The sequence below is a fragment of the Eleutherodactylus coqui genome, chromosome 6 (assembly GCF_035609145.1).
Source record: "Eleutherodactylus coqui strain aEleCoq1 chromosome 6, aEleCoq1.hap1, whole genome shotgun sequence".
NCBI classification, from domain to species: Eukaryota; Metazoa; Chordata; class Amphibia; order Anura; family Eleutherodactylidae; genus Eleutherodactylus; species Eleutherodactylus coqui.
Window position 1 is genome coordinate 174,012,038 of NC_089842.1, and position 16,332 is coordinate 174,028,369.

The following is a 16,332-nucleotide window of genomic DNA, read 5'->3' on the forward strand; positions in this document are numbered from 1 at the left end:
GCCTATCGCTCCTTGTTCAGTTTAGACAGGCATAAAAAAAATAGGCTGTTTAAACAGGCAATCGTTAACTATGAACAAATACCCGTTTACTGTGAATGTTGGCGCACGTCAGGAAGTGATCTCAGGCCTGCTCCACCTCCATTCACTGATCTACTATCATTCCTGTGTGACAGCACAGGAGAGATTATTGCTATGATGACTGTCACACGCTCATGCGCCCAACAATCTTCCTTTTCAGGAGCGGTTATGGCTGGGATGACTGTCGGGTGTTCAATCCCCAAACAATTGTCCTATCTAAAACGGAACCCAAGTTGGATCTTGCACTGAGACTGACTGCAGTTACTATATAATGATCTAAAAGCTGCAGAAGATAAATGGCTCAAATTTACAAAAATGATTCTTAGCCCAAAATACATGCATTGAATTGAACCCTCCCGCCCAAAAAAGTGTCATTAGCCTTTAATTAGTTGAAACTATTGGAATAGATCATTGTGCTGTCAGCTTGTAATATACTTTTTTAAATAGTCATCATGAAGATCAAATTTCTGGAGCGGCTATCTGCAATGTCTTTGTCTTCATAAGCTATTTTTCCAACCAGCAATGTAGTTTACTAGACTGTATGTATCCTGTCTAAAAAGTAGCATCACCCCCCCCCCCCCCCCCCCATCCGAACTATTAGACGCTGGTCACACCTGCGTCACAGGCTTTGTCACAGATTCCATAGCTTTTTGTTTTCCACTCAAAATGCTGCACACCTCAGCAGAACTGGATAGACCTCATTAAAAATCAATGGGGTCTGGCAGGTGCCGCTGGATACAGCAGTGTTGTGTCTGCAGTGTCGATGTGAACAGAGCCTCGGTTAATTGCTACAGTACTTCCCAAATCATTGTAACACCTTCAAATTCTCTCACATACTGCAGTAACTATTCTCATCTACCAGCGACCAGCATAGATTCCTGTGTATGTTTAATACAAAATACTGTATTTTCTGTTTAAACTATCAAGAATCTACAGGATGAAAACTGAAAACGTAAAAGAGCCCATGTTTCGACAGGTAGAGCTGCCAAGCCAAACTACTGCCACACCTTGATAATTGCCAGGTAGACACATCTGATGTGTGCTTGCTTTTGGAAACCTAATCTGCTGGAGCCCAACATATTGTTTAAGGAGGTCTTTATTCTCTACCAAGAGGAAGCAATGAATAAGAAGTTTGCCCAAGTCTCAAAAAAAGCCCTTCTACTCATGTGAACAGTTATTTTATGAACAAGCAAACCCAGTGAGGTCTAAAGGGGTTGTCTGGTAGTAATATTTTTTTCCAATAGGCTGGCATGGGTGTAAATATAATAAATGGAGCTATAGTCACCTGTTCCGTGTCCCTTTCAATCTCCTCATACATCCGGGTACAGTGGTCATGTTCCATCTAGGCTGCTATAGCCAATTCTGGTCTCAGTGGTACCAATATTGAAGCCAGTGATTGGCCACAGTGGTCACAAACCAAATGAAACATGATCACGCTACTTCGAAGTATGTGAAAGCTGGAGCGGTAAGTTAAGGAATAGGCGAGCATAGCTCCATTATTTTATAGCTGTGCCAGCCTGTAGTCAAAAAGTAAGTACCACTTGACAACCTCTTTAAGGCACACAGCACCTCAACAATACCAAGTCATCAGTCAGAAAAATGCAGCTATTCTGCCAGAATCCAAAATGGCAGCATAAGCAGAATGTGTCTGAGCCAAACTGGTTCTTTTACAAGAATTTTCTTTGTGCTGCCACCCTGGATTCGACAGGAGTTACACTAAACTTGCCCCTATGTAATGATTTTGCCATTTAGACTTCTGCTGGATTCATTTGGTGGAGCTCCTGCCAAAGAGCGCAAAACTGAGGGAGGTTAGTGGTAAAGATGATTATACTCATCCGCAGCATCGTGTGAGATGGCACCTTACCTCTGTCTTCCATAAACTTGTACAACTGCTGCAAGAAGTTGTCACGTTCAACTGGGTCCGCTTCTTCTTCTGGCTACATGGAAGAATAAAAGAAAATGTGAGAAAATGCACAATATTCCTATTTGGTAGCTGTATAGCTGAAAGGGAAGCCTACATGATGAAAAAAAATGTATATTATTATTTCACGCTCTGAACACTAACTAATGCTTAACAGTTCCAGTAGACTTAAAGGGACAGTTTGGACAAAACATGTTATATCTAGTGCAGAGCCTGAGTGGGCGGTGCATGACAGCTATTCCAATAAAACCAGTAAGAGAACCCCTGTGTCATGCACCGCCCACTCAGACTCTGCATTTGGCATAATGTAGTAGGTTTTCTATGGAGTGTTCCCTCAAAGAGCATAAACCAGTCTAAGACCCTAAAATCTTCAGATTATAACATCTTGGGATATCCTCTTCTGTCAAGCTGTTCAAAATACTACTCAGTCACTTATTACTTACTAGTTTTGAGAAAGTTGGGTGAGAACCAAAAATCCAACTAGAGTATCTTCTGCTGAGGTGACCAGCTTTACCCAACTCCTGAATTGCTAGCCTGCTTGCATGCAGCTCCATCTCCATTTTATAACTTGTGCAACTAAGCACAGATTGACAGATTTGCCATCAAAGAACCCCCAAAAAGCTTGATTTTGAAACCACAATCTAAGGCCACTCCCACACAAGCTTTTTTTTAATTGCTGTTTATTACACGTGTGTGAAATATGCAGCACTAAACCTCCATTTATTTTAATAGGGCCTCTCACATTGGTGTTTTTGCGCAGCGTATTTAACATGCACAAAAACGTACGCTGCATGTTCTATTTTCGGCGTTGTATGTATTTCACGCACTACATCACCCACTGAAATTAATGGGTTGCGTAAAAAATGCAATCGTACGTGTAATACTGCTTTTTTTCCCCCCACGCAGGTTACTATCCCACTGGGAGGGGCGAAAAAAGTTGCGACATCAGCTTGTTTGCCTGTATTGTTACTGCATAAAAACACGCAGTAAAAACACAGGCAGACGCGCACAACATGCAGCTCCACATGCAGTAAAACGCTGTGTAAAAATCTGGGTGATAAAGGTTAAAAACAAACACAAAACACATTAAAGTGCCCACATGGGGGTTGAAACTTACCTTCTTCAGGGCCCTGATCAGCAAATGCCACATTATGTAGTGCTATCCATTGATTTGTCTGTCTGCTAACAACTAGATGGATTTGCCCTTCAGAAGTTTGAGAAAGCTCGGTGACCACCAAAAATCCAACTAGAGTAGCTTCTGCTGAGTATGTGACTCCTGAATTGCTAGGCTGCTTGCATGTAGCTTTCTCTCCATTGTATCACTGGTACAACTATGCACAGAGTGATGTCATCATCCAAAAAGTATGAGAAACAGAGAAAAGCCATCTTAATTAAAAAAAATATATATTAAATTATACTTCTAGGCAATAGTACTACTGTTCTGGGAAAGCAGGGTGCTAAAACGCTAAAAAAAATAAAATAAAAAATTACAACACACACAAGGGGGGTGAAACCCACCTTCCTCGGGGTCCTGAATGGCAAATGCCACATTATGTAGTGTTATACGTTAATTTGCCTGCCTGCTAACAACTAGTGAGATTTGCCCTTCATGAGTGTGGGAAAGCTGGATGACAACCCTTGTAATAGCTCATGAGCCTATATTTAACTTATATTGTTTGCCATTTACAATAGCAAACAATATTGTGCCCCTGACGTCCTTTCACCTTTGCGCGAGTCGTTATTTTTATTGAAGTGCTTACATGTAACCCCAAACTACCCGTTCAGAACTGTCCATGTGCCAATGCAGCTTACAATCTAATTTCCCCGCCAGTACCACACATACACACCGATCTTTACCCGAAGCTAGTTGTAGGTTCTACACCATATATACTTATTTTTCTGAAAAAATCCATGCCCTTCCTATTACAAATGGAGCATGTGCTTTATCTGTGTGTGTGACATTTTCCCATGTGCTTAACGTGTCCTTTATACTAGTATAGTCTTTTCAATTTTCCATTAGGTTACAGGAAAGTAAAAAAAATAAAATAATTGGATTATAACAGGTTTGAATGCAACAAACCAATAGAAAACCGTATGTCTGCATGTGCTGTGCCCACGGGTGTATGCTTCCTTCATTGTGCTGTATTAGCAGGAAGAGAGAGACAGGCAGGCTAGTCAGAAAAAAGAGGACATTAATTGCAAGTGGCATACACAATAGCAAGTACAGGATGTAGAGGGGGGGAAAAATGGCTGAAAGCATCCTATCCCATCCCAACAAACAAGTTCTCCTGGCATATATGCAAACCCAAACCTTATATAGAGAGAGCTAATCAATCGGAAGACAGCAACAATGAAGCCCTCTTCCACACCCACCTGCTTAACACATCACCAAGCTTAAAACCCCTGCCAGATCCTAAGACATCCAGCCCAGGACAGAGCCAACTCCAGAAAACACAGACCTTTTCTTTAGCTTCCATTTAAAAGGGTTAAACTACAGCAACCAATAAATCCTATCCCTGTCACCCACAAGTAAAAAAAAATACTCCTTGCGAGAAAAATACTCACGTTCAGCCTCAACCTCATGCAGCAGACAGACAGGAACCCTCATGGCTACACTGAAAAAAAGCCATGTCTTCATTCTGCTCTGCTGCCACCTAACTCCTCAAGGGGTTGGATTTCAGTCCGGCCTTCTCCCCCCACTCAGGTTAACTTAACGTATGTGCAAGGCATGCAATGAAAGTCTGAGCAGAGGAAGGAGGCAGAGCATTCTCCCCGATGGCCAGCAGCAGCGTGACAGATCCCACTTATTGTCTGCCGGGCCGCACGCGCTGCCGCTACTTCCCGATCACTTCGCAGGACGGACACAATTAGATACAATGTTGCAAGCGCCGCAGAGAGAACATGACACACCGCGCTTACCTAAGCCCAGAATGGGGATTGTTCATGCATGTCCTGGAGCTAGCAGGCGGCTGGGCTCAGAGCTGCTCTCACACAGGCCTGCAGTAGCGCCCTCCTGCCTGCTCGCTGCTCTGCTGCCTGCATTATTCCCTCCCGGATAGGAGAAAAAAATCAGACATTACATGAAGAAAAAAAAAAGAAAACGACAGCCCCGTTTCAAAGCATCTGGCGAACCTCCCCTGGCAGCTCGCCAAGCCTCTGCTCAACCTTCCTGTCTCAGCAGAGCATGCGTGCTTTATGCCCAGCACCAGGTTTCCATGGTAACACTCTAGGCAGCCCCCGAGTAGGGGGGAGAGAAAGCCTTGTGTTTTCACATAGACAAAAAATACCATCAGCAGGCATGTAGGGAGGGAGGCGAGGAAAGGCTCCAGCACAACTAGACACAATAACTGGGCAGCTTCCCTCATGGCTCTGGAGGACAGAGAAGAAGGGATCCTAGAAGGAGCAGAGGAATATAGGAGAATACAGGAGAGAATAGGATGCAACAGAAGTTACAGAGTCCTGCGCCTCGTGCAGCCAGGGATTAGTCACTTGGGGGCAGAAGAGTGGAGGACAAGACTGGGACCATGTGACTTCATTCTTCTGGCCTCTCACAGGGAAGACTACCGTCCAGACACAAAGGGGTTATCTAGGCCTGCAGCTAACCAGCAGAGAAAGGGTGGACTGCACAAGCATGCTGCATGGAGACAGAAGCCTCCATAGGAATGGACGGAGCTCGCCAACTTCTGGGACTTCTAGGACTCACTCTGCTGCAAGACCAATGTTGTCACTTTGTTTAATGGGAGCCGCAGGCAACTTTTATTTATGTTTGATGACTGATTTATCAGTTCCAATTAACTTTAAAGATAAATTAAACCACAAGCCTCTATAGACAAATCCTTTAAATTTGGAGCTTCTAAGGCCGAGCTCACACGACCGTATAATAATCCACTACGTTAAAAATCGCTGCATTTTACGGCGTTTGGATTAGCATGTCAACACGGTTTTTTTTTCTCCTTACTTGCGTGTGCCTGCTAATGTACAGCATATTTTCTGCACGCTGCCCTGCACTTGCTTCCTGTTGTTTTTTGTTTTGTTTCTTTTTTAATGTCCTTTTCATATCTTCTAGCAACATGCGTAAAAAAATGCTGCACATGCGCAATGTAATTATGTATGTACCCATAGAGAAAAATAGGGCTCTCAGGTGCGTAACACGCGGTAAAAAGGGCATGCTGCGGTCTTTTTTATGCACGTAACATACGCAATAAGTATGCGCAAGTGTGAGTGGAACAATGAAAATCAATATACTTTTAGTGACGTCTCCATTTACAGCATGTTATCTGCGTGTACATTGCGTGCGTAATGCACATACATTCATGTGAGCCCGGCCTAGTGTGCCATTTACACGGGAGAATTAGCGCTCAAAATTCGTTCAAACAAACGTGAGCGATAATCGCGCACTGTAAATGCAAAATAAATAAAAATCGCTTACTTGTCGTTCACAGGCTCTTATCACCGAATCTCAGTCAGCATAAAAACCAATTGCTGGATAGCGGGTTTATCGTTCTGTGTAAACGCTCCCCCCTTCATATACAAGGGGAAGAGCTAAACAATAAACCCGCAATCCAGCAGTGAAGTCCATCAGTATAAGCTTTCTGCATGAGCACCAACGACCCTAGCAGTGACGTCAGCACTTGTGCAGTCACTTATCTGACTGTCGCCCTGTGTAAAAGGGCCAAAAGGCTAGAGGCCCTTTTACATGGAACGGTATCGTTCTAAAAATCATTCAAACAAGTGAAAATGAATGATAATCGTTCAGTGTAAACGCAGCCAACGATCGAATGATAAATCGCTTTCTTTTCGTTGGTCGTTCATTTTCTGCAGGCATAAAGGTCATACTTGGCTCCTTCACTTATGAATGTGAACGACTGAAGCATTTCTCGATTGAGCAAGCCAAAAATGTATCAGCCTGTATAAACAGAATGCATGAGCGAACTCTGACATCAGCGACTCAAATGATAAACGGTTTGGTGTAAACAGATCCTGAAGGCTTTGGGGGACTTCTAGGTGTAATAAAAGTCATGGGTTATGGCGGCAAGCGTGTCAGAGCTGCTACATGAAAGCATCTGATCCTAGAATGGTAGAGTTGGAAGGGACCTCCAGGGTCATCGGGTCCAACTCCCTACTGAGTGCAGGATTTACTAAGGCCGCCTGCAGACGAGCGGGTCGGATCCGGCAGCGAGAAATCTCGCCGCGCGATCCGACCCCAGAGCCTGCAGGGGCGAGCGCGTACTCACCCGTGCCTGGCGGCCCCGGCTCTTTGATGTGCCGGCTGCCGCGCAGCCGGCGCATGCGCAGACCGGAGCCGGCGGCCAGGTGAGTGCGTGCCCCGCAGAAAATTAGAACATGCCGCGGTTTGTTTGCCGCGCGAGATTTCGCGCGGCCAAACCGCGGCCGTCTGCATAGGAGTGCGTATTATAATGCACTCCTATGCAGACTTCCAGCGGCGGAAATCCCGCGGGAAATCCTGCGGCGGGATTTCCGCTCGTCTGCAGGCGGCCTAAGTCATCCCAGAGAGATGTCTGTCCAGCCGCTGTTTCAAGGTAGCATGATTTTTACAGCAAACCAAAAATGCTAACAAAAGAAAACTTTGAAAGTATAATTAAAAGGCCATTTACATGGGACAATTATCGCTCAAAATTCGTTCAAACAAACTAAATTGAGCGATAATCGTCCTGTGTAAATACAAAAAAACCACATTTACTATTCATTCACTTCTAGTTATCACCGACTTTGAGTTAGCATAAAAAACATCTCTGGATCGCAGGATTCTCGCCCAGTGTAAATGTTCCCCGCTCAGCACTTCACATAGAAGGTGAAAAGCTGAGCGAGAAGCCCGCGATCCAGCCTGTCTAAACACTCTGCACGAGCGCCAACGACCTTCGTGGTGACATCAGCACCCGTGCAGTCATTTCTCCTTCTGATCCCCGCCAACAGTTTTGTATTTTAGTGGACCCCCGTGGCACTGCACTGTGTGGTGTAGCATCATGTGACTGCATTGTCCTTAGCCTAGGTTCACACAGGGAGGATTTGCCGCGGTTCTGCCGCAGCAGATTCGCCCGCGGCCGCTAATTTTTGAATTAGCCAGCCATGTGGACGAGATTTCTCAGAAACCTCGTCCACACGGGACAGGCAATCTGCTGCGGTAAGACTGGTTGAAACCGTGGCTGCGGCGGCCGCGGTTTCAAAAGAAGCAGCATGTCTATTTACTTTCGTTTTTTTGTTTGTTTATGTCACGGCCGCGCTCTCCTCTATGGAGTGCCGGCCGCAACGGAAAAGCAAGCAGCCGGACCGCTTCAAAGCCGCCGCGGCTTAAACCGCGACGGTTCTCCCGGCGGAAATCTCGCGTTTTTTGCTGCGGCCAAACCGCGAGATTTCCGACGGGAATACGCCAAGTGTGAACCCAGCCTTAGTCAAATGTCACATTGTGGCCTAGTTAACATACAGGACCGTGGGAGACAGGTGGCAGGGCATCTACAGAACTCAAGACAGATTTTCTTATCTATATTTAACAGGTTCCAAGCATTGTTTTGGAGTGGGGATGCCATAAAATGAGTATAATGTCACCCATTGCCTTACCATTATTAGTGCATCACAGGATAATCTAGTTTAATGCTCTATACAGAAATGATACAAAACCACTGGGTTGCAGCAGGTCTTCGATTCCTGGTCACCTTTCAGAGGGAGTAGTACTACACAGTTGAGTTTTGATACATCTGATACAACTGACACATCTATGGCCATCCTTGGACTAGGCTCACACGAGTGTGTTGGTATAGCGTATTTCATGTCGAATACCCTGTACCATTCTCCCATAGGCACTCATGTTGCCATTCACATGAATTGCACAAAATATACGCGCAAGAAAAATCGCAGCGTGTTTTATGTTGGCGCCTCTTACCTGAGCATACACACCAAGACAGTACATGGCACTTGGCAGCACGCGATTGCATACATGCTGCGTGCATATCTCTGTTACGTGGCATGCTGGCACAGATGGCCTTATGCACAGAACTTCTGTTTTCTACTTTAAATAATTCAAACTAATAAGACATAATAACGATAAAGACCAAAATGGAGTTTGAACATTTCAAAACGATGGTTTCTGAATAGACATACGTGGAGCAGGAGTTCATATCAGCGGCCATCAATATGCCCACCTGAAAAAAGTGGAGTTAGGCTGACAGTAGGCAGAAGTATGAAGCTTAACCACTGTTATTTTGCTCTAGATAGCCTAACCATTCTTTGAGGAGACTATCCCTTTAAGAATGTTGCTTAGGCCTCCTTCACACGAGTGTATGGGTTCTCACGCTGGCCGCATCGTGACCGAAAATCGCGTGAAGAAACGCCGCGATCAAGTCACAAGCTTAATTAGTGTTTTTTTGTCCATTTACATGTCTGGGTTGTAAGTATTAGCGAGGAAAAATACCTCACAACCCAGAAATCCCTCGGACGGCATAAATTCTCGGAATGACTTCTAATGTCTACATAGAGGCACCGACCTGTAAGCGTTTTGCAGCTAAACTCCTTCCCCCTACTTTCTTTGCAGCTCCCATAGGTGTCTATGGGAACCGCCAGTGTAGATTGGTCGAAGGATAAGGCAAGATCTATCTTTTCCGTCAGAGTATAAATTCAGTCACATGTCCTTTTTTTCCCTGGCTCAACGTTTTTACGCAGCTTAAAAAAATAAAATAAAATTCGGTCATCTGAGCGAGTACATTGGAAAACAATGCTTCAGATGGTCACAATTTCCAGCCGACGTATAAACGTGGCTAAATGGCTGCGCAAAAACGTTTGCATGAATAAGGCTTTACTCAGAGGCGAAACTTACCATTTGGCTATTGATTTGGACAATGAACCCATTTAAAGTGTTAGAAGAAGTTCTACAACCAACACAGTCTTTTAGGTTTTGTAACTCTGAATGATCATCTGACTTGCTGAAATATGTAGTAGATGGTTCTGAGTGAACCCATATAGACTCAACTACCTTACAACAGAGGAAATACAGTGCTTAAAAACAAAGTCAAAACATTCTGATAAGTGAAATGACTAAAACCATGTTCAGTGGTACAAGCTGTTCAGATGATCGTTACATAATATAGATAACTAACAGAAGATCACATTGTAGAAGTCGGATTTTAGAGCACCGCAGATATCTGGAATGTAACATAGTATGTACGGCTGAAAAAAAGACTTGTGTCCATTCAGTGCAGCCCATTACCCCTGATGTTGATCCAGAGGAAGGCACCCACCCCCCACACCCCCCAAAAAAACTGAAGTAGAAGCCAATTTTCCACATTTAAGGGGGAAAAAAAAATCCTTGCTGACTACAATCCGGCAACCTGAATAATCCCTGGATCAATCTAGCTGTTTTGGAGTTTGAATGCACCCTAACATGTAATGTTGTTCCAGACGACCGTATATCGGTCGGGTATTCACGATATACGGCGTCTCTCTCTGCAGGGGAAGGAGGTTGGAAGAGCTGGGATCAGTGCTCTGAGCTCCCGCCCCCGCTCTGCCTCCTCTGCACTATTTGCAATGAGAGGAGGCGGGACAGGGGCAGGGCTAAATTCCCATCCCACCTCTCCTCATTGAAAATAGTACAGGGGGGTGGAGAGGAGGCAGAGAGGGGGTGGGAGCTCAGAGCACTGCTCCCGGCTCTTCCAGCCTCCCCACCCTGCAGAGAGGGACACCGTATATCGGCCGGCGTGAAAACCCAGCTGATATACGGTCGTATGAATGCGCCTTTATAGTCGCTACTCTCAAGAAAAACATACAACCCCCTCTTGAACTCTTTTAGCGAGTTCGCCATCACCACATTCTCAGGTACAGAGTTCCATAGTCTCGCTGCTCTTACAGTAAAGAACCGCCTTCTATGATTGCGTACAAACCTTCTTTCCTTTAGAGCTAGAGGATCTGTTATAAGAGAGCTCAGATCCCTTCGGGACTGTTCAGGTTTCTGCTCCTGGAAATTTGATATAAAACTTTAAGCATTCAGTTATTGCTACGATTATCATCTCTGGTTGGACTAGTGTGTACATCACAGTAACAGATCCCTTTTTGGCTTTGCTTGGAGATTTCTAAGAGGTTGCTCTTTAAGATGAAACAAATCCCTGATACACAACTTCAGTCTGTGTGTACGTGTAAATAAGGCTTGTCAATCATGTCCCTCCTCCTATATAAACGTTACCATACAGCAGTAAACCTGCTGATAAGCTTCCAGCCTTTGGATCTCAGCAATGCACAGTGTTAGACCTGCTGCGGAACAGCTTAGAGACCGGTGGTGTACATCTTCACAAGTGTCTAGAAAATGGCTTTGGTTTTCATATTCACAAGGAATCCTTGAATTAAAAGCAACTGAGGACTCCAGCAATGCGGCTGCTGCCGATTACAGACACGCAGATAAGACTCAGTGAGGATGTACACAGCATGGAGCCAGGGAACAAGTGGATTGCCAGCTTTATCTTTATATAGATAACGAGGGACGTGTAAAGGCCCATTTAGACGCAACAATTTCGCTCAAAAGCCACAATCGCTGTGTCTAAACGCGCTGCCATTGTACACTGTTCGTGCACTATTCGTTCATTGCTAACTTTTAGCAAGCTAGAAATGAGTGACCAGCTGTATCAGTGGCGCACGCTGAGTTCTCAGTGGGATACGGCTGATAGCAGAATACCAGCTGAAAGAATGCTCTCAGCGGGATACCAGCTGATAGCTCCAAGAACAAAACAGCTGTCAGCACATCTGCTGCTCTCTGAGCCATCAGTGGTATCCTGTCTAACCTTCATTTACACGATTACCTCTCAAGTAGCTAATTAGCTACTTAAGAGGTTATGCAACATGATCGCTCAAAACGGTCACTCAAACTGCCGTGTGAGCGATCATCGTTCCGTGTAAATGGGCCTTAATGTCCCTTTTACATGGGCCGAGGATCTCACCATTCTTGTTTGCCCAAGCAAATGAGCTGGTGATGTCATCACCAGCTCATTCACGCTTGAGCAACATGTTAAGACTGAATGATCAGTGTTTAAACAGCACGATAAGTGCACGAGCCGGTCATGATTGTTATGCCAGCAGAAACTAAACGACGAATGAGAAACGCATGATACTCGTTAGTTATTGACTGCATTTAGACTCAGCGATTATCGTTCAGTTTCGCTTTTTCTGGACGGTAATCATCCAGTCTAAACACAGCACAAGACTTGCTACTGGGAATCAGCCTGTCCTGACATCTCTCTCCTAAGCACGTGGGTAGGTATAAACCCCTATCATGTAGTGGATGGGTGGTACACAAGTGGTACAAGAAATTATATTTGCAATAGAAAGAATCACCCACTATTAATTCAGCTGGTTGTTGTTAAGTAAAACATAAAATTAGACTGTTGAATCTGATCTGCACAATTCTAATTCTAGTTGAAGTGTGAGGGAGGTACAAGCTATACTGCACTTACCCACTTCTGACAATTGTCCTAAAGTCACAAATGGTTTCATTAGCCAGTTGTAAACAGTAACAGTCTAATGCTGGGCTCACACGAGTGTATGATAAAACACAGCGTTTTACCGGAGCTGCGTATCACTGCAATGGCGTATGATAGGGTATCTCAAGCGCCTGTCAAGCGCTGTCTTCCTTTTTTCCCCCCTAGCAACATGCGTATAAAATAACGCACATACACAATGTAATATGCATATGTACAGCAGTTTCATACGCACTGACAGGGAACAATAGGGCTCTATAGCGCGTAATGTACGGTAAAATAGAACATGCTGCTTTTTTTTTTTTTTTACACGCATATTATAAGCAATGAAAATATGTAATTGTGAATGTTTCATGAAAAAGCAATGTACTTTCATTGACTCCATTCATCACGTATTAGAAGTGTGTAACTTGCAATGAAATCACGCTCGTGTGAGCCCAGCCTAAGGGTTCATGTAAATTGGCGTATTGCAGCTACAGTATGTATAGCCCCTGAGTGGTATGGAGTCCTAATAGCACCATCACATCCATGGCAGTGTATTGGGCCCTCCGTATGCCAAATTCATCGGAAATCACACTGAAAAAATACAAATCTAGCACCCTTATCCAAAGCGGTATTACAGAGTTATTCTCCCCTGAAAGCACTGTTTGTAGGGGAGACCACCTCTATAATACAGTGCTGTACACAGGGCCCATCTAGTAGCATAGAGAGTGCCCACAGTGCTGTAAGGGCATGTTAATACAAAGCGGATCCAATGTAGGTTTTCAGGTTCAGAAAAATATGGAGAAATCCACAAACAAAACGTAGTGGCAAAAACTGCACCAAATGATGTGGTTTTTGTTGCAGCTGTGTTGCGGAAATGCTGTGGATTTTCCACAAATGTAACCCGTTGCATTACAAAGTTGTAATGTAAAGAGTGAAATCCACAGCATACATTCATATACTAGGAATTTAAAACCTGCATCGTATGTCAATTTCTGTGCGTATTTTTTTCTGTAGCATTTGGATGAGACTAGGCTGCTTTCACAGGGGCGGCAAAATTGCGCGATTTTCTCACGATGCGACAGTGCTACAAAATCGCATGTATGTGAGGCCCATGCTTTCCTTCATATTAGACATGTTTGTAGGCTGCTACGTTGCGAGAAAAAAAAAAAAACGTGGCATGCTAAACTGCTGCGATTTGGGATGTTTTGTAGCCCATGTTTCCCTATGGAGCCTTCCTTTGTGTTGTATCGCATGAAAACGCGTTTTTTGTAACGTATAATGCAACTTTTACAGTAGGAACTCTTACTCTTTACCTAAAATAAGCCCTGGCTACACTAAAAAACAAAAGATCACCTAACAGGAGCTGTCCGCTCCGACGCACTTCTCCGCAGCTCTGGCACTTGTATGCAGTCATCGGTCAGTGCTTGCTGGACAGGGGGTTTTGACCCCGCCTCCAGAAAGCGCTGGCTCCGATTGGTTCTCAAGCGCCGCGGCTCAGCCATTCATTGTAATGGCTGTGAATAGTTCATCGAGCACTGTAGTGATTGGTTCTCGAGCGCCACGGTTCTGCCAATCAGAGCCAGCGCTTCCTGGAAGTGGGGTTTTTTAACCTCTGACTAGGAAGAGCTGGTTGAAAACTGCAAGCAAGTGCTGGAGCTGCGAAAAGGTGCAGCTGCACGGACAGCGCCTGTTAGGTGATGTGTTTTTTTTGTTTTTTTTTTTAATGCAGACATGGCTTATTTTAGGGGTAGGGCTTGTATTTTAAGCCCCTACCCTCTCGAAAATAGCAGTAATAGAGCGCTACAAAGTCGCCCGACTTTGTAGCGACGTAAAACCGCGATATTGCCACAAGATGATGCAGCAATATCGAACAGAGCACAAAACGCGATATTGCTGCACTTTTCTCGCGGCGACATCCCTGTCACCTGTGTGAAAGAGGTCTTAAAGCATACCTGAGTCTTTAATAAGATAGGCTGACCTGCAGAGAACCGTGTGTCGGCTCCTGCTCCCGGGCGGCGGCTGCCACAGCGGGGATCCGCCGTGGGATACCACAATGCCCGTGAGCAGGCAGCCTAAAAGCCATCTGAGACTTGATGATCAGTTGAAAATTGAGATTATAATTTCTTCTGAGTTTCTATCTACATTAAAGGGGTTGTCCCGCGCCGAAACGGGGTTTTTTTTTTTTTTTCAACCCCCCCCCCCCCCGGTCGGCGCGAGACAACCCCGATGCAGGGACCTAAAGAAAGCTTACCGGAGCGCTTACCTGAATCCCCGCGCTCCGGTGACTTCTATACTTACCGGTGAAGATGGCCGCCGGGATCCTCTTCCTCCGTGGACCGCAGCTCTTCTGTGCGGTCCATTGCCGATTGCAGCCTCCTGATTGGCTGGAATCGGCACGTGACGGGGCGGAGCTACACGGAGCCGGCATTCTGCACGAGCGGCTCCATTGAAGAGAGCAGAAGACCCGGACTGCGCAAGCGCGGCTAATTTGGCCATCGGAGGGCGAAAATTAGTCGGCTCCATGGGAACGAGGACGCTAGCAACGGAGCAGGTAAGTAAAAAACTTTTTATAACTTCTGTATGGCTCATAATTAATGCACAATGTACATTACAAAGTGCATTAATATGGCCATACAGAAGTGTATAGACCCACTTGCTGCCGCGGGACAACCCCTTTAAGGTTGCATTTACACAAGGCAGTTTGGATGCACAAGAAACCGTACCTAAAACTATAGCCTCTTTTGCCATAGTTTTCTTGCACCTTTGGTAAATACCGCACACTGTGGCTTTTTTGGCTTCCAAACGCAACGCCCGTGGATAAGGGGCCTTTCACAGCCCTGCTCCAAACAGTTGCAAGACAGCATCTGAATGCCGGCCCATCTGCTGCATGTAGCAGCGTCCCCACATCCCTGTTACTAGAGAAGCCAAATGCCTAAATGACAGGCAGTGGACCACTTAAAACTTGATTTTAAATGGTAAAACAATACATGCAAAAAAACTATATTACAAAATTGATGATCTACACAGGTAATTAGACAAGTAAAAATCGCGCAAAAAGCTAGTGTCCAATGAAATGTGATCCACTTTGCTGCTACTGTAAACGCTGCGGATGTTCTGCATTAAAGATCTGCTTAATCTACACATACCCCAATACAGAACCGATGGAATGCAGTGCAACATAATGCAAGAATAATGCATCACATGTGCGATCTGCATACGAGTGTGTTGTGATGCTTCCCACTGAAAATCAATGGGAAACACTTGCGATCCTCTGATATGCATTAAACACAGAAGCAATGGGAAGTGTTTTTGAGTGAAAAACGCCTCACATCCGCGTGAAAAATGCACGTTGGCAAGCGTGATATTGGGCAGAGTCTCTCCGGATAGGTCATAAATATACTTGATCGGCTGGGGTCTGCCACTATGGATTCCAGCTGATCCAGTGCCTGCTGCCTACCCCAATACACACAATGTGGAGCTGTGCCTGCACTTACAAGTGTGGCCATTACACAAGGATAACCAACATCACTGATCGGGTAGGATCCTTAGCAGCTGATAAACTATATCGATAGGACATCAATAGCATTTTCCTGGAAAACTTCTGCCCATCTTCAGTTTTTCCTCCCCACTTAAACAAAAAATCAGCACTTTTATTTATCCATCAACATAGCTATCTGAGGGCTTCTTTTTTCGCAGGACAAAGTGGTATTTTACATTGGTACTATGTAATGTACTGAAAAACTGGCGTTTGTGACCCCCAACATATCGATCGTGGCATTTAAATGCAGTTGTCAGAACTGACAATGGCATTTAAAGGGTTAACATGTGTGCTCAGCGGCGCAGCTGATTGGAGCTGCTGCGGGCGGGTGTTAGCTG

The 16,332-nt window shown here is 44.9% G+C and overlaps 1 protein-coding gene across 2 annotated transcripts in view; it reads right to left on the reverse strand.

Annotated features, from left to right (window-relative positions):
- Nucleotides 1-16,332, reverse strand: part of ARID4A (AT-rich interaction domain 4A) — a 97,427-nt gene that overhangs the window by 39,863 nt on the left and 41,232 nt on the right. For both annotated transcript variants that reach the window (XM_066608240.1, XM_066608241.1), the window contains exon 12: nt 1,943-2,015. In XM_066608240.1, the coding sequence (XP_066464337.1) occupies nt 1,943-2,015 (73 nt within the window). The remainder of the gene's footprint in view (nt 1-1,942; nt 2,016-16,332) is intronic.